At 34.1% G+C, this 18,788-nt stretch overlaps 1 protein-coding gene across 7 annotated transcripts in view; it reads left to right on the top strand.

Moving 5' to 3' along the window:
• Positions 1–18,788, top strand: part of LOC102749978 (protein diaphanous homolog 2-like) — a 234,900-nt gene that overhangs the window by 54,161 nt on the left and 161,951 nt on the right. For 4 of the 7 annotated variants that reach the window (XM_081808543.1, XM_081808546.1, XM_081808542.1 and 1 more), the window contains exons 4-5: positions 12,437–12,541; positions 17,748–17,768. In XM_081808543.1, the coding sequence (XP_081664669.1) occupies positions 12,437–12,541; positions 17,748–17,768 (126 nt within the window). The remainder of the gene's footprint in view (positions 1–12,436; positions 12,542–17,747; positions 17,769–18,788) is intronic. The other 3 variants (XM_081808545.1, XM_081808544.1, XM_081808548.1) reach the window with 2 other exon arrangements.

The following is an 18,788-nucleotide window of genomic DNA, read 5'->3' as shown; positions in this document are numbered from 1 at the left end:
TTATGCATTGGTATGTCACTTTTCATATTGTAGATATTCAGTGAAACAATTGTAGACGGATCTTTTGCCTAATGGTATCAATGGCTATCGCTGACAGATTTTAAAGCTCCAAATTTGAAAGTTTTAGATGATTATTTTATGAAGCACATGCCCTTTATTAGCAGCCTGTCTGCAATAGTTTATAAGACTGAATTTTGTACTTAAGAGTATAGTCACTGAGTATTAATTGAAAATTAGGAAGCATTTCTATTAAAACTTTCAAGAATGAAAAACACTTGTTTTTATATGATTTTTATAATTAGCAGCAGGAGTAAATTATGCTTGCTCTTTAAGATTCTTGTTCCCCTCCTCTGCCCAGAGTCATATTTTCAAATGTTTCACAAGTGGGTAAAGGTAGTAGGACCAAAACAGCAATACTGCTACATTTTTTTTTTTTTTGCTGACTGTAAAAGATGACTGAACTATAGTAGTATTACATATCATCTTTAACCCAGAATTCAAATTTGAATGAGATTCATATTTGTAACCTTTTTCATGTTAATCAGAAGCATTTTGTATTGCTTCTAATTAGATTGGTGAAATGTCTCCTCCTTTCCACTTTAAGTAAATTAATACTGGTGTAATTGAATAATTATTCAATATTCTAAGTTTCATGGCCTTTGAGCTTACCATGGCCTTTGAGAATAACTGAACTGGTTTTTGCACACTGAGTATACTGCCTAAGGACTATTAAATATTTAGTAGTGGTAACTTGTTTTTATACAAACTGAATTAATGGCAGTTAGAACAAGGAGAGAGATATGTCTGGACACTTGTGTTTCCTTTTGAGTATTATTACTCTTTTGTATGCAGTTCTTTTTGGGGGAGTCGAGGGAGAGGGGGTTTCCATTTTAAGCTTAAAAAATAGACATATCGAGACTTCTTGGAAACTCAAGTTGGAATTTGATTTCTATTAGCTAGCAGAAGGATCTATTGAGTGGAGGTCCAGCTTACATTGGTGACATTGGATTCATATAGATCTGTTCTAACATAGGTAATTAAATAGTTTTGTCATATGCAAAAGATGAGACTAGTAATGATTTTTGATTAATTTGTAGGCACACTTCATTTCAACCTCATTTTAATATGATTCCACATGCAAATTTGTTTTGTACTTTGTTACTATTCAGCAATTTATATTAATATATTTTGCATTTTTGGCATATTTTAATGATAGTATAGTTATATGCAATAAATACTAAATTATCCCATATTCTATCTGCTAGGACTGCCATAAATAATCCCGAAGCTTTTTAGTTTTTGTTCTCTCACTTTTGGCTTTCATCAATTTAGTGAGAATATGTGACTTTGGACCCCAGGTGTTGTACTTTAACCCAAGTGTACTTGTTCTCCCCTGACTCTCCTGGGTTTCTTTATTATCCAACATTAGTCTTAGGAGTTGGTTAGCTTGGATGAGAACCTTTTACTGCTGTCAGCATTAGTAATTTGAATTAATAGTTAAATTACCATAAAATATAGGTAAACTAAATCTTAAAAATCTATAATAAGCTGTGGAAATAGTTTTCAGAAATGATTAGAAATTGTTCAGATCACATATTTTCCATTGGTTACATTTACATTTCCAGTGTCCTTACTGTACATTAGACTGAGAGAACACCAGCATCATCTAGATAATATATTTTATTTTCTTACATAGATTGTAAGAAAAGCTTGTAAAGGAGGAGCAAAACTTATCCAGTAAATAGGTCTAAAAGTTAACTAAGGGGTACCTGGGTGGCTCAGTCAGTTAAGTGTCCAACTCTTGATTTTGAATCAGGTCATGAATGATCTCAGGTTCGTAAGATTGAGCCCTGCGTCAGGCTCCGTGCTCAGCACAGAGTTTGCTTGAGATTCTCTCTCCTTTTCCCTCTGCCCCTCTTTATTTATAAATAAATAAAATCTTTTTTTAAAAAGGTAACTAAATCTGAGTCACTTTTAAATTTCCTTACCAAATATGATTTTCACCAAAGGTTCGCAACTGAGTAGTAGGGTAGGAGTCCCACAAAGAAGAATTAAAGGAGCTAGGGTTTGCAAATTTATCTGGTTGTAGCTGGTAAACTTCACAATTTACTGCCTCTGTTCTTGGTTTGTACATAGAAATGTTTTCCAAAATATATTTTTTGTTTGAAAGGTTCCACTAGTATTTATTGCCATGAATGTATTTCCACAGTGATTTTTTTTTTTGAAAGATTTTATTTATTTGAGAGAGTGAGCGAGAGAGAGCATGAGTGGGGGGAGGGGCAAGAGGGAGAGGGAAAAGCAGACTCCCCGCTGAGCAGGGAGCCCGATGTGGGGCTTGATCCCAGGACCCTGGGACGATGACCTGAGCTGAAGGCAGACGATTAACCAACTGAGCCATCTAGGTGCCCCCACAACCATTTTTTTTATGTGTAGTATGCCAGGTTGTTACATGCTGGAGGTACAAAGATGAATGCAATACCTCTACTGCCCATGTAGAGTTTAGTCAGGGAGAGAAGAAAATAAAAAAATGTTTTCAATAGTAGTAGGACAGCTGTGAATAGGCACTGTGGGCACTTAACCCTGTGCAGGAGCTCAGGGAGGAAACAGGGAAGACCTGAATATTCTATGAAACCCCATGTCACTTATGAATTTTCAGTATTTTTTGGCATTAAAGCATTCTCAGAGCTTGAACAATTTAGTTTATCAAGGTCCAATGCCTTCTGTATGCCAGGTACTGTTCTAAGCTCTGAGGAAGAAAGAGCGGAGAGGAACTCCAGGGAATCTCTTGCTGTCAAGAAGCTTATGTTCTGATAGGGGTGATAGAGCAGGACATAATGTGAAATTGTGAAATAGAAAATGGAGAAGTTTATTTGACAACTCTCTACTGAATGCCAGATACTTTGTTAGGTCCAGGAAAACATAAAGATGACAAATACACTATCCCTGCCTCTAGGATTTTATTTTGTATGGCTCAAAAGGTAAGAATAGTTTGAAAAAAAGTTTTAACCTTATATTTTTAAATTGCTGAAAAAAAAATCAAAAGATTGTTTTAGGGCACATGAAAATTATATGAAATTCAGTGTTTATAAATATTTTTGAATGCAGGCATTTGTTTATATGTCATTCCTGGCTCCTTTTGTGTTACAATTGCAGAGTTGAATTGTGATAAAGACCCTGTGACCCACAAAGCCTAAAACATTTACTGTCTGGCCCTTTATAGAAAAGGTTTGTCAACCTCTGCATTAGTGTAATAGTCTATAAACTTCTTGATTTACTGTCCTGTTAGAAAAATATGTATGTTTGAGCAAGTAACCCCAAGGTATTTTATTTAAAAATTTTATACATATATGTATGTATATTAGTATACTATGTCTGTTGTAAAATATAGACATAATAACGAGAAAAACATGAACAAGATTTTAAAATGATTTATTTATTTTTATTTTTTTAAAGATTTTATTTATTTGACAGAGAGACAGCAAGAGAGGGAACACAAGCAGGGGGAGTGGGAGAGGGAGGAGCAGGCTTCCCGCCCGATGCGGGGCTCGATCCCAGGACCCTGGGATCATGACCTGAGCTGAAGGCAGACGCTTAAAGACTGAGCCACCCAGGCACCCCTAAAATGATTTAAAATTTTATTTACTAATGGTACAAAAGCCTTTGCTGTTATGATTAACTTTTTAGTGAGAGCAATGTCATTGTTTCATTATTTTTTATGTCTTACTTTTAAAAAGGCAGTAATTAGAAGGTTTAGTTCCAGATTCATTTCATTCAGTTATTTGGTTTAATGTCTGTTATAGTTGAAACATAAATCTGAAAGAAATTAGTAGGTCCAAGTGGAACAAGAACATCGTTAGCAACACTTACTAAATCATAGTATTAACTTTTCTCCGTCCAATCTATGAATCAAGCAAAGGTTTTCTGCTGAACCATGGCTAGTAAACTTCCATCTTCCTTGATGACAGTTCTTCTAACTAATTTGGAGTGTTGCATTTTTATATTTTTAAATAAATGGATCAAAATTTGCTTTAAAAAATGGGCCTCAACTAATTTCGTAAGGGTCATGAACTCTTTGCATTTTTACTTCCACATCCATAATGTGGAGACCCTCACCTCCATGTTTGATCTACTCATGTCTATTCACATTGCATCTAATGCCAGGAAGGAGGAGAAAGAGGTGAGTCATGCAATGGTGAAGGAAACTGACAGGGAAGTTGGGTCTGCCAATGTGTTTATTGTTTTAATGAAGTTTATTTGAAAAGCAGTTACTTTCTTACTAATCCTAAACTTTGAAGGGATTACTAGTTTTTTGTGAATGAAAAATGCCTGTCATGCTAAATTTCAGCAGTTTTTAAATATTTTATCGAGATAACCAGAAATATCTGGTACAGTATGTTTTCATGCCCACTTCCTATCTCATTTCAAGATATAAATATTCTATATTCCTTGAAATATCTTGCTTTAATTAAAAAGAACTACATTCTTGACTCTGTAGCACCTTGTGTACTTTGGTTTCAATTTCTTTCTTAGAATGGCTTAAATTTTACATGTGGGGTGACCTTATTCAGGAATCCTTCCCACTTAACAGTTTTTTCATAAAACATCTTTTTTTAAGTAAATCATTTATATTGGTAATATGTTTTTTTCGTTCCATTAGTGACTCAAAGAAAAGTAGTTTCTGTATTTCATTATTGAAATAATCTAGCAAATAATATAAGCTGAGTTGTTTAAAAAAACTATTTTCATTCAACTTTGTGATAAATTTCCCACACTGAGTTATTTTTCTACTTGTTTTAGTAAATCTTAAGCAATGATTTCTGTGGGTCTCCTGACAGTATTTGCTGACAAAGGAATGTATTTTAGTTTAATGCCATGTTGTTTTGCATGTATTTCAGCAGCTTCTACCAAGAGTTTCCCCAGTGTCACTGGACCTTTGTCTTTTGCTATTAATGAAAGAAAAAGTTCAAAAAAGGCTTCTAAACATACGTCATTAAGTTTAGAAAACTTCACTAAAGTGCTGGATTGAGTATCACATGATTTTAATTATTGCTGAGAAAATTGAAAAAGCTCTCTTCATGTTCTGAATGCTAGGCTTTTAAATGGTCTGCTAATTTGAGGTGGGTTTGTACTATCATTAGCTAATATTTCAAGGTATATGCACATAAAATGGGAGTCATCATTAAAAATGATATATATCCATATTTCAGATGGCTACAGTAATAATTTTTAATCGTGTAGGATCAGCTTATTAGCCTTAGGTTTTCATTATTTTTATCATATGATATGATGAATGAAAGGCTCATACTTAGGAGTAGGATATATAACAGTCTAGCATTTTCTTGTTTCCTTGTGCTTACATTTTTGCTATTTAATCTTTTGTCTTTGCAGGAATCTTTGAATACCACTTTTCCATTTTTTGTTATTTTCGATAGTTGATTTAGTTAAAACTAGATAAAATAATGCGTAAATCCGTTTAACCAAGAAAATGGAAGCTGCGGTATGTTGCAGTGCATGGACAGTGAACAGAATCACATTGTGAATACCCCACTCTTGCCCTAAGATACCTTATGTACCATTTGGGCCTATGGATCCATTGATGATTCCATTGTTATCATGTTAAATAGTAAACCTTATTTTCTTGTATTTTTTGAATAAAAATGTATATTTCACAAATTGCAGTGGATCCTTTATGTAGTCTCTGGACTCTGGAAACCACTGTTTCAGAATTAAGGATTATAGAAAAGTAAAAATAATATTTGTGTTTTCTAATATCCAACATATATTCTGAATTTACCCTCCTGATGGTAAAGTGGTGTATGTAGGTATTAAAAGTTACATCCCGGGCGCCTGGGTGGCTCAGTTGGTTAAGCGACTGCCTTCGGCTCAGGTCATGATCCTGGAGTCCCTGGATCGAGTCCCGCATCGGGCTCCCTGCTTGGCAGGGAGCCTGCTTCTCCCTCTGACCCTCTCCCCTCTCATGTGCTCTCTGTCTCTCTCATTCTCTCTGTCTCAGATAAATAAATAAAATCTTTAAAAAAAAAAAAAAGTTACATCCCTCCAATAAGACCTGAAAGCAGAAATAGTTGAGTTTTTGTGCCATACTCAATAACATTCATTCAATATCATGCTTTTTTTCTTGCTTTTGGCTTTATACTATTTGCAGAGATAATGTATTTAGACAATTTTTTTTCCTTCAACTTTGTTTTCCATCTGAGCTTTTATATGTTAAATGACTGCAGTCTGTATAGGTAAAGTTAACTGGATCTTTTGAAAACATGAGGTAGTTATTTAATGCCGGGTAGAATTGGCCAACTAATTATGGAGCAAATTCTTGATAATAGAGTTTTAGAAATGTTTTATCCTTTCTAGTTCACAGAAGCTAGAGGAATTATGGAATGTATATTTAGAAAAGATTAATTAAATGCTATAAAATCAAAACCATAATCATTGTCATGCTAGGGCATATTTTTAGGTACTAGCATATCATTGGTTCATTCCATTCAGGGCTACAGTTCCCTTCAACAAGGAAGTTAAAGAATATTTGAATAATTACTACTGAGAAGCAGAAGGAAGAAGGCAAGCATTTGATGGTGAAGCCAAGTTCAGATTTTAAAAGAGCAAGTGGAAAATACAGCCTTAAACTGGGATCAAGACATGTTGCAGAAACAGTTTATAGAACATACATTGAAATTTATAGCAAATTTATAGAAAGAAGGAACAAGTATTCTTTCTTATAGGGAAGAAGAAATGTAAAGATGTAAAAGGTTGACACTAAAAAATAGTGGAAGAGTTAAAAGAAAAAATGTTTGAATATAAGGAGAAAGTTTTCAAAATTATACCGTCACCCATTTAAAAATTTATGAGGGGAGAGAAGGGAAAATGAGAGGGAGTGGGAAAAGGAGAGTGAGAATGAATGCATGCGTGAATCAATGGGTGAATGATTATGAAAATGAATAGGCAGGTGGGTCAACTTTTAACCTCATTTGACTATTCTCATATGGCTCCTCAGTAGTAACTTTAAGAATATGATGTTTATTTGCTGAAGAAGTGAATTTATCTGTAATGGGAACATTGCATCATGGCTTGTATGGAAGGAGAGAAAAATGGTTTCGTGTTTATAAACATGGCTTTAAAAATGTAAGTGGTCAGTTATTTAGACTCAAACATTTTTTGAAACTACAAAATACTACGTTCTTCTCATGTATTGTAGAAGTACTAACTAAATGTTATAGTGAAAGCTTGCTTTTGTGTTTTGAGTACTGTAAGAACTAGTGAGGTTAGAAGAGTTTCAATTCAATTATGTTGTGTAGAATTAATAGAGTTGAGTATTGCTCTGTTTAGTTTAATGATTGAATTATAACGTTGCAGTTAATGTTTTGGAAATACTAGCTATCTAATTGGCAGTATGCATCTTACTTCTGTAAGAATAAAATGAGTCATTGTGGTCTGTTGTGTTCGTATGAATGGTACCTATTCCCAATCAACCTATGTGGCAAATTTATAGGTATAAAAAATGTCAGTAGCTGTAAAGCAAATTAAAATATTTAGAGAAAAGTTCCTAAATATCACATTGGTTCAACAAATATTTATTAAATGCTTAGTTATTCCAGGAATTACACTCTTTGCTGGGAGTACAAAGATAAAAAAAAAAAAAACACCCAGTTTCTGCCTTCAAGTTAGCATTGAGTTTAGGGGAGATGGATTTATCAGATAGTTTTAGTTTAAGTGCTATAATATAGGAATTAATATGGAAGAATTGAATGCAGATAGTAATTTCTAAATAAGATGTTTCAGGGGGAAATTTGAAGGTAAATCGGAAGGATTAAGAGTTAACCAGATAATGGAGCGCCAGGGTCGCTCAGTCGTTAAGCGTCTGTTAAGCGTCTGCCTTCGGCTCAGGTCATGATCCCAGGGTCCTAGGATCGAGCCCCACATCGGGCTCCCTGCTCGGCGGGAAGCCTGCTTCTCCCTCTCCCTCTCCCCCTGCTTGTGTTCCTGCTCTCGCTATCTCTCTCTCTGTGTCAAATAAATAAATAAATCTTAAAAAAAAAAAGTTAACCAGATAAGGATTTGGGTGGGGTGGGTGGGATGAGATGGGGTGAGGGTTATTAGAGGGAGAGGGTGGTGAAGATCACCGCATTCTAGGCAGAAGAGCATCATGAACAAAGTAATGGAAACGTGTAATAGCATAGTGTATGTAGGAAAACTACAAACAACCTTGCAGTATTAAAGCATTCTTTGAAGGCTAGTTAATATACACCAGGCTTAATGTGCATGATCACACTTAAACCAGACAACATTCTTTTGAGGCCTATAATCACATATCCTTATTCTACCTCCATGATTCTACTCTGATGGCATGATCTTAGCAGTATATGTCATTAAAAATTGAATGGAGGCTCATTACAGTGTAGAAATATCACTGGAAGGAGAGTCAACGCTCTACCTAGAGACTGCCAAAGGTGGCACTACCATACTCTTAGGCCTGGCTGTGAGGTGTACAGATACAGACACTCAATCTTGTTGGCATTTCAGAGTTGATTCTACTTGGGGGATGCAGATTCATGCTAACCACATTTGTAGGAGACTATAATTTAGCCAGAATGTTTTGAGGCTGTAGAAACCTAGCCTAGCATATGTGAGCAGTGCTTAGGGGTTTTGATGGAAACAAACACTATGAGTCAGCAGAATGATACGCTGGCCAATAAGGTCATAAAATCAGAGGCTGAATTAATAGAGGTAATGTATTTCAAGATGACGGAGGTGGCAGTCCTTTCCTTCCTTGCATTTATCAAACCACAGCATATTTGAGAGAAATAAATATGGACACTAAGCCATGTCAAATGAAAATAAGTTGAAGCAGGTAGGTATACTTTAGACTGAAAGAGAGAATGATGCCTTCAAATAACATAATGGTTCTTGAGTTTATTAACCTCATATAGTCTGATTACCATCTCTCTTAGTTTAGACTCTTATCACTAGTTGCTTAAATTACTTCAGTAGCCCAAATTATTGAACATAAGGGAATCCGTTCTGGCTAGTTATAGATAGAGATACTAGGTAGTTCTTGAAGATACTAAGTAGCTCTTGAATTGGGAGAGTTGCAGAAACAGGCCTCAGATAATATCACAGGAATAACTTCCAGAACCACACAACTGAAATTTGGTCCAATGTAGGAGCTGTTGCCATCCCAGAACCACTTGGTCGAACTGTCATAATGAAAAACATGCAGAGGCTGCCATCAGTTGTGTAACCATATCTCCTGTATTGCCACCCATGCCAGCAGAATGGATCGCTTACTTGTGGTCTGCTTCTTTACATCGTTCATTTCTGAATCAACACATCCTATAAATGCATTAAGCCATATGTCTGTACTCTAGTTATAAGGGAGTCTGACAAATGTATTTTTTATGGATTTTTCCTTGGTTAGGTGGGACTGACATTGTGAGGATGTATTAAAATGTAGAGAGCATGTTTAAATGCTCTTGAGCAGCCAAATATGACAGAAGACATGATGGTTTCCTTGCTAGTCTCCTTGACCTGACTAAGATTTTTCTCTTCCTTTAAGACCCAAATCTTGGTAAAGACTTCTCTGATCTTTCCATCTATCCTCTGTGTTCCCAAAGCATCATATACATGCCTCTGTTAACGATTGTTTGCATATATGTTTTGCTATATATATGCATATATAGACCATGAATTATTTATTTTTATTTAACAAAGATAGCATTTACTAAGTATCAGGCATTGTTCTAAGTGCTTCATAAAGAATTCATTTAACTTGTGGGTACAAGCTCTCTTTCAATTTGCACCCCCCTAGCCAGCCTAGCATACTCCTTGGTGCATGGCACATGTCCAGTAAATAAGTGATTCGATATTTAGGAAGTAGGGAAGAAAAAATAATGACATAGTCTTGCCACTTTAACTCACTATTATATTTTGTTGCACATTTAGTCTTCCAAAGAAAAATTTGGGAAAAATTAAACTTCCCTAATATGGGATGGGCTGCCTGTGAGATAGTAGGTTTTCTGTTAGTCAACTCCAAGCATAGATGAGCATCTGTGGACTACATTAAAAGTGCTATCCAGCCTTGTTTCTCTGATTCTGCTTTGACTAAACAATGTTAGATCTAGCCTATGAGAGAGAGAGGGGAAAAAAGATGTCTTCTGTCTTCAAGACAGAAGGCGATATTCAAATGAGAATTAAGGAATAAGATAGGAAAGATAGGGGTAGAGACCGTGACGGAGGTGGTTAGTAAGGAGGATCCTTTGTATATATAAACAAAATTTATAGGTATTGACTGTGAACAAATCAGAGGAGTCACTGCAATTCATGCAAATATAGATCAAGAGATTCTTGCTGTCAATGAAGTTAGTATTCTATAGATAGATGCAGCTTGATTTCTTTTCATGGATCCTTTTCCCCCCTCACATTCTTACAGATGAGTCTTTAAAATGTTGATATTTTTTTTGCTCATTACTTTCCTTGATTAAAAAAAATAGTAATGACCAGAATTAAGAGAATAAAAGGATAAAAATACTGATTTTTAAAAAATTGAAATACAGCTCACATACCATAAAATTCACTGTCAAAATATACACTTCAGTGTTTTTTAGTATATTCAAAGAGATACGAAACTATCACAACAATCAACTTTAGAACATTTTTATCACTTCAATAAAGCACCATACCTATCAGCAGTCACACCCTAATCCTCCCATTCCCCCTCCCCTGCCCCTGGCAACCACTAATCTATTTTCTGTCTCTATATTCCAATTCTGGGCATTTAGTATAAATGGAATCATAATATGTGGTCTTTTGTGACTGGTTTCTTTCACTTAGCATAATGTGGTTTCAAGTTTCATTCATGCTATAGTATTTATCAGTACTTCATTCTTCTTTATGACTGAATATTCCATTGTCTGGACATACCATATTTGTTTATGTATTCATTTGATGAACATTTGGATTGTTTCCTCTCTTTGATGCTACTGCTATGAACATTCATGTACAAATTTTTGTGTGGACATAATGTCTTCATTATTTTAATTATAAGCTGGGTCGTGTGACAACTTTCTGTGTAACTTTCTGAGGAACTGCTAGACTATTTTCCGAAGTGGTTGCATCATTTCACATTCTCACCAGCAATGTGTGAAGGTTCCAGTTTCTCCATATCCTCACCAATATTTGTTATTACCATTTTTTTTTTTGTATCCTAGCCATCCTAGTGGGAGTGAGGTGGTATCTCATTTGTGGTTTTGATTTTCATTTCTCTAATGAATAATGATGTTGAACATTATGTGCTTACCAGCCATTTGTATATCTTCTTTAGAGAAATATCTATTCAAATCCTTTGCCCATTTGTATTTGGGTTGTCTTTTCATTGTTGATTTGTGAGAGTTCTTTATATATTCTGGATTCAAGTCCCTTATCAGACATGATTTGGAAACATTTTAACCCATTCTGTAAATTGTCCTTTCATTTGATGTTGCTTTTTTTTAAAGATTTATTTGAGAAAGAGAGCATATGAGTGGGGGGAGGAACAGAGGGAGAGAGAATCTCAAGCACACTCCCTGCTGAGCACAGAGCCTGATGCAGGGCTTGATCTCATAACCCTGAGATCATGACCGAAGCTGAAATCAAGGTTGTATGCTCAATGACTGAGCCACCCAGGTGCCCCTGATGTTGCTTTTTGAATCATAGTCATTTCCAACTTGGTTTTGTGACCCCTCATGAGTGTCTTAAAATGTTGTAAGGGTTAATATGAGTTTAAAAGTGAAGAAAAACAATTTTTCTAGTGAAAATGTTATATGTGTGTGTATCACATAATAAAGATTCCCAGCCAAATCAAAGCTTATTGAACCTTAAAACAATGTATTCTTGCAACTGAATATTTTTTCCTCCAATGAGTAATTTTTGTCATCCCAGCACAGCTGATTATATTTCTGGTATTTTTTTTGCTTTCCAAATCCAGCAACTTCTCAAGAATTTTTCTTCAGTGACATATTATAGATATATATTTCCTGTTAGTTTAAAAATCATATTTGTTCTTCTAGATAATAGTGATCCTAAGGGAGAATATGCGAAATAGTAAAGTGTTTGTTTATTTTTGCTATCAGGGTAAGTTAATATCTGTGCTAAGGTTATCTGATGTATGCTGCAAAACTGCCAGTTTATTCTGTGGAATAGTTTAAAATTTTTTCTTTCTGCTCATTAGTTGACTCTGTAGAGATACGAACCATGAATATATAGTAAAATTTATACAGTGTTATGGTATCTGGAGTGAAAAATAATAGTGAAGGATCCACCAGAATGATCATTGTTGTTAGTCACAGCATGACTTACTATTTTAAAAGAGAATATTAGTATTTATTAATCACTTTTGAAAGTCAAGCAGAAATTTGTAAATGCTCACAACAGATGTTCTTTCTAACAGGAGGACATGAACCTTAATGAAGAACGAAAAGCTCCTTTACGAAACAAAGATTTTACCACCAAGCGTGAGATGGTTGTCCAGTATATTTCTGCTACTGCCAAATCTGTAAGTAGTGACACTTTCCCGACACTACCATAATGAGTTCAGCATTATCTGTGCAAAAATACTAGACAGGAGCTTTAACCAGCTAAGCCACGGAGCCAAGTACATCTGCGCAAAAATAAACCTCAGATCTTCAAGTTCTTGCCTCACTATTCTCATATAGCCTATTCAGAAAAAAATTTATATGTGTATTTTTACACATTAGTATGTACTTAAAACTGCTTATAATTAGACTTTCATTATTTTAAACAATACAGACTAAGTATAGAAGGCTCTGAGTTAATCCAGTGAGTTTTGGGGCAGTGGTTTTGTGCATGTCCTAAATTGTAGATATTCCACTAAATATACTGTTTGTTGTATGAAACTTTTGAATTTTGAGGGAGAAGACACAAACATAGGCTAGTCACAAGTTTAGTTTCTATTGAAGCTTTATGTTTAGTTTCTCTTGCATGAAATTTTTAGCAATATTTTTAATATGCTGTTTTAGTTTTTTTTCCCATTGTTTTATGTGATGCTAACTATATAAATTACCTCATAATTATTATTGTACAGCTTAATTTAGTATAAAAGAGGGTACTTAATAGAAGGAGCTTTAATGAAATCTGTGTGAGTTTCAAAAGACTTGAAAGTAGAGTTCTGTGGAAAGACTTTTCTTCAGCAGGAAAAACTAGTGTTTTAATGGGATATATGGCTTTGTTCACTTCCTAAGGTGCTTCCAAAAATAGACTTCAGGTTTGATTTCTTTTTGCAAGAAAAAAGTGTATTTTTAAAATGATGAAATGTATCTTTTACATTTCTCTAAGGAAAAAGCTTTATACAACTAGACTTCATAAAATCACTATGTATATATATTATGTGTGTGTAGACACATATACCACATATTTTTTATATATATGTGTGTGTGTGTGTATATATACACACACACACACACACACAAATACATTGATTTTATGTGTGTGGTATGTATATTATGTATGTGTATATAAATAATACACATGCATTTACATGTAAAAAATCCATATTTTAAATTTAAAAAGTTAACCAGTAAAGAAAATAGTTCCTCTTTGGAAAATATGTTCTAAAATTATTTGGCTATCCTATTACTGATATTTTTTATTTTGCCCTGAATTCTACAATTGTATTGATTCCATATTGTAGTTTAAGCAAGCTAAATCTGAATGCTGAACTATTTAAACATAATGCATTCCATCTCTGCCAGAGCAGAGCAACAGCATGTTTTTTAATTTGCTTCTGGTATCCAAGGGCAGAAATATGTTTCAAGTGATAAGTGAAATTTGCCATGAGCGTTGTTTTCAATGGAATTTGGTGATGCAGAGGGTTTTACTTTGAAATTGTGATGAATCTCTTCTCATTTTTGCACTCAAGTTATTGTTCACAGTAAAATGCTTTAGGAAATTCAGAGTGTACATTTAGTGTTATTTTTCAAATACCTAAAGGCAAATACACTAGTAAATCTATATAACTAAATCTGAATGCAAAGTACAGATAATATATGAATAATCATGTGTTTTTAATGATAAGATTTTGTTAGTGTTTTTGGCTCATTTATTGTTTTTGTTTGTGTAAGTGGGACTGAATATAATGAAGATTATACAGAGCTCTTATTCTATAACCTTTTTATTTTTACTCCATGTAGAACTTGTTTTTATTCTCATATTGTTTCCTCTTCAACTGACCAAAGACATACACATTTAGGTTATATACTCATTTTTCACATTAAAGTGCTAAAATTTGGGTAAATGTTGGAGGATCTCTCTTGAATTGCTTTATTTGAAAGATGGAAATTGAATGTTTCTCAAAAGACATGAAAATTCTGTTTCAGGCATTAGCCTCAAAATCAATACTGTAACTATTTAGTATGTGACCCTTATTTGTTTCATTCAGCGTACATATGAGCACCTGACATGCATATAGCTCTTTCATTAGATTTTCAAGAGTATACATTTTATTTCCTAATATTTTTGCATGGACCAAATGTTACAATGAAAGAAAGCCTGTTGATAAACATGTTTTAAAGCTTTCTTACCTTGGGGAGACATTAATTAGTACTGTGTTTTCTGTTGATAAAACCAAGAAAATTGCTTATGTACTTATGAGGGTGAGAGGGATGCCATTTAATGACAGACAATCCTCTTATCTTTGACCTCTTCATGATCAATAATATTTGCATAAACTGTAGGTTAACATATGGCTGTTTACCTATGTGTAACCAAGGTTTCCATCCTGCTGTCTTTCAGTAGGCTTTAGACATGTTGTATATCTTCTACTTTTTAGGCTTACTTTTTCATTATATTGATACACTGATTAAAAATGTTTCTTTGTTGGGGCACCTGGGTGGCTCAGTCAGTTAAGCGGTCAAGTGTCTGACTCTTGGTTTTGGCTCAGGTCATGATCTCAGGGTTGTGAGATTGAGCCTGGCATCCAGCTTCACACTCAGTGTGGAGTCCGCTTGAGATTCTCTCTCTCCCTCTGCCCCTCCTCCCACTGGCTCGTGCATGTACTCTCTCTCTTTAAAATAAATAAATCTTAAAAAAAGTTTCTTCATTTAAAGTAGATATGATTGTAATCACTTCTTTATGAAAATACTTTATAAGTAGTCAAAACTTTAATCTTGAAGTAAAAACAAAGTTAAGGGCTAGTGTTCCTGATGGAGAATGTTTTATAGTCACATATAAAACGTGAGAATTATAGTTAAATTTAAACGTAAATTGTACATTTCCCCCTTTAACACCTGCATAAGTCATTTTGCATAGAATTGAAAAACAAACAAAATATGAACTCAGTAAGAAATGTCCATCATTCTCCTGGGTTCCTGGGTAAAAACAATAAAGCAAGATGAAACTAATATACAGGTATTTGCTCAAAACCTGTTTCTAAAGCAAACAAGCCTTTTTTTATGTACTTTGCTAAAATAAGCATGGAATAAAAATATATAGGAAACTGAAAGATAATGAAAACTGTTGCTTAGTTTTTTCTTGTTAAAGTTCCATAACAGAGAATATTAAATTGTATGAATGTTAAAGGAAAAAGCTTGAATAACTCTGTCAGTGATGAATGAATTTTAAATAAGGGAATGGAGAAGAACCTCTTCTCTGCACAAGCTGGACTCATTTGCTCATTATAGCAAGTGTGGTTATGGACCTGACCTATAGTAGTTGGTACATGTTGATAATTTGGCCACAAATAATCTGGAAGAATTTATATTTTCAAAACACCAGCATATATTTTCAGAAATGGAAAACCAAGCTTTGTTAATATTGCTAACATTGTCATACCCATTCATAATCCTGAAAGAGGCACAATATATCAGTGATTTAGGGGGTCTTGTATGTTCTATCTTAACAGCCTATATAGACATTCATGAGGAAAAATTAGTCACTGAAATCCTAACATTAGTTTGCCAAAAGCCAGTGTCTTTATTAGAATTTTAAGAAACTAGTTTATTTCTGACTTAAGTCACAATCTTTGAAGTTGAGATTTTAAAATATGTAAAGTTACATTTTTAAGACACATGACACATTGATAGGTATCATTGATTAAAAAAAACTCAATAGGAAGTAATTTAAAGTAGTGATACCAAATACATCTATAAAATTTTTAGATTGACAAGCAGTTGAAAGTTACAGTTAATCTCTTTGTGTGTGTATATATGTATTACAGTTTTGCTTTTGCCATTAGCAGATATTTTCTTTCTCAGGTGAAACAATTGAAGTCAAACATGACCAGACCTGTTTCTTTTAGCTTCCCTTGGCCAAATCTCATCTGTTTATGTGCTTTAGCTAAATGGAATCATTTTGCAATCATAATGAATTACTAATGGGCTATATTCTGGTTGTTTCACTGAGTATAGACCTGCCTTAATTAAGACAGGCTTGCATTCTTGTTTTAGTCTCATGTCTGTGCTAAATAAACAAGGGACAAATAAGACCTCTGTCTTTTTGGTTGGGAAATAATTTAGGTCAATAGCCTATCTTTCAATTCAGGAGACTGTTAATGGCACCAAAGAGGCTTTTACTCAACTAAATAATCACTGCCTGTAAATAGTCTGTTGAATGAATATTTAAGAACGCTGCTTCTCTATTTGGAGAGTCATGGATTCCTCTGAAATAATTTGCTTGGCAACTGTCAGTATCTTTTTGTGTCTTGTGGTATCCTGTTCAATTTAGGATTCTTCTGGGATTTCAGTATTTTATTTTTCTTTTTAAAGTACTAGCTGGAAAAAAAAAGTACTAGCTTGAAAATAGAACACATATTGATAATAACTGCTGTCAGATAAATGGTTTTAGATTATGGATTAGTTCTTTTTTGGGCATTGCTTTATATTTAAGTGTAGGAATCTGATAACGATTTGATTTATAATTGGGTTTTGGCATAAAATTATGTTAGGATTGTGATTTCACTTCTTGCTTTCTTAAACACAATTCAGCTTCTCAGAAATTCTATTATCTCTTATCTATTAGGAAAGCTCAAAGTTTCAGGTTTTGAACTGTTTCCTCCCTATGAATATCTGCATGTTTACATATAACTGCTTCTTTGTCTTCATGTTATATTATCTGATCTCATAATACAAATGCTAGGATGACCTAGAAAAGTAGAATCACAAGCAATCTATCTTCTTTGTAATTTTCAAGTATAATATAAAACAATATTAAAAACCTTAAAATCATAATATAAAATATTCCAGTTTTCAACCTGCAGTTCATAATGCATGACTTTGAATGCAACATTTATATTCTAAGATGCCTTATTTCATTCTTAATATTATATCTGTTATAACGAGGAAAGAAAAACATTGGAAAAAAATTCAGTTTTCTATTGCTAATTTTTTTGAGTGGCTTTGGGCTGGTAAAATATCTGATGCCTGGTTACACTTAATTTTACATTACTTGAGATTTAGATTATATTATATAAGCCCATTACAGTACATTTAAAAACAACCCCTCAAACAGTTAATACTCTTTTATTTGGGAATCCTTATCCTGCAGACTTTACATGTTTTTGAAATATGGTAGAAATTAATACTGGTATATTTAGCCTCTAGATCTAAAGTATTAAAAGTATACATAGGGTTAGCTCTTTACTAATTTACTAAACACTTAACTTCTGTGAAAAGCTTCTGATTACTAATACTGTTGCTGTTTTTTTTTTTTTTACACCATAACCACTCTCCGTTGACCACTGCATGCAGATAGTTGGAAGTAAAGTTATGGTGAGTACAAAAGATGTGTTTTACCCTTAGATATGAATTTTTGCTTTTGGGAATTGAGCGATTTTTGCTTATAGTATTTTGTGTGTTTGGTTTTTCTTTTGGAGTATATTTTACCAAAGTAGTGAGATGATTAAGATCAGGTGATGAGAATTTAGCTATGGTAAGTATTTTTCCTGTTGGTTTTGGGAATGTTTTAGAACTGGAATATGCTTGTATATTTTATTTATTTATTTATTTTTAAAGATTTTATTTATTTGATAGAGAGCACACAAGTGGTGGGAGTGGCAGGCAGAGGGAGAGGGCTAAGCAGAATCTCTGCTGAGCAGGGAGCCCGATGCGGGGCTCGATCCCAGGACCCTGGGATCATCACCTGAGCCGAAGGCAGATGCTTAACGACTGAGCCAGCCAGGCACCCCGTATACTTGTTTTAGAAAGTTTACTTATTTTTTTAGAGTTGTACCTATGTTTATGATTTTATGATTCAGTTTTTGTGATTCTGATGAAATTGGGTGTATTACCTCAGTGCCTTAAGATGGCAGGGAGAGACTCCTAATAGGTTGGTTTATGCTAGCAGGAATACTTATTAATGCATCTCACTTTGATTTTAGTATCACTGAGCACATAGTATAATGAAAACAACCTTTGATGTGCAGTCAAGAGGCCTAGGTTTTTTGTCTTTGTTAGCTGCTACTAATTGGCTGTGTGATTTTGAGCAAGTCATGTAGTTTCTTTGAGGTTTAGTTATTAAATGGATAAATTGAAGTTATTGGTATACATTATTTTTTAAGGTTCTTTCTATTGCTGTCTTTTAGAGATTTTTTTTAAAAGATTATTTATTTTAGAGAGAGAGAGCGCGTTAGTGGAAGGAGGGGCAGAGGGAGAGGGAAAGAGAGAAACCTAAGCAGACTCTGTGCTCAGCAGAGTCCAACCGGGCTCAATCCCAGGCCCTGAGATCATGACCTGAGGCCTATATTGTAATTGAGAGGTACTTATAAAATACCTTTTCTTCATGACTAAGCA

Source organism: Leptonychotes weddellii, chromosome X (assembly GCF_054177405.1).
Source record: "Leptonychotes weddellii isolate Sample4059 chromosome X, ASM5417740v2, whole genome shotgun sequence".
Classification (NCBI taxonomy): Eukaryota; Metazoa; Chordata; class Mammalia; order Carnivora; family Phocidae; genus Leptonychotes; species Leptonychotes weddellii.
The sequence above is the reverse complement of the archived record's forward strand: the minus strand, read 5'-3'. Positions and strand labels throughout refer to the sequence as shown.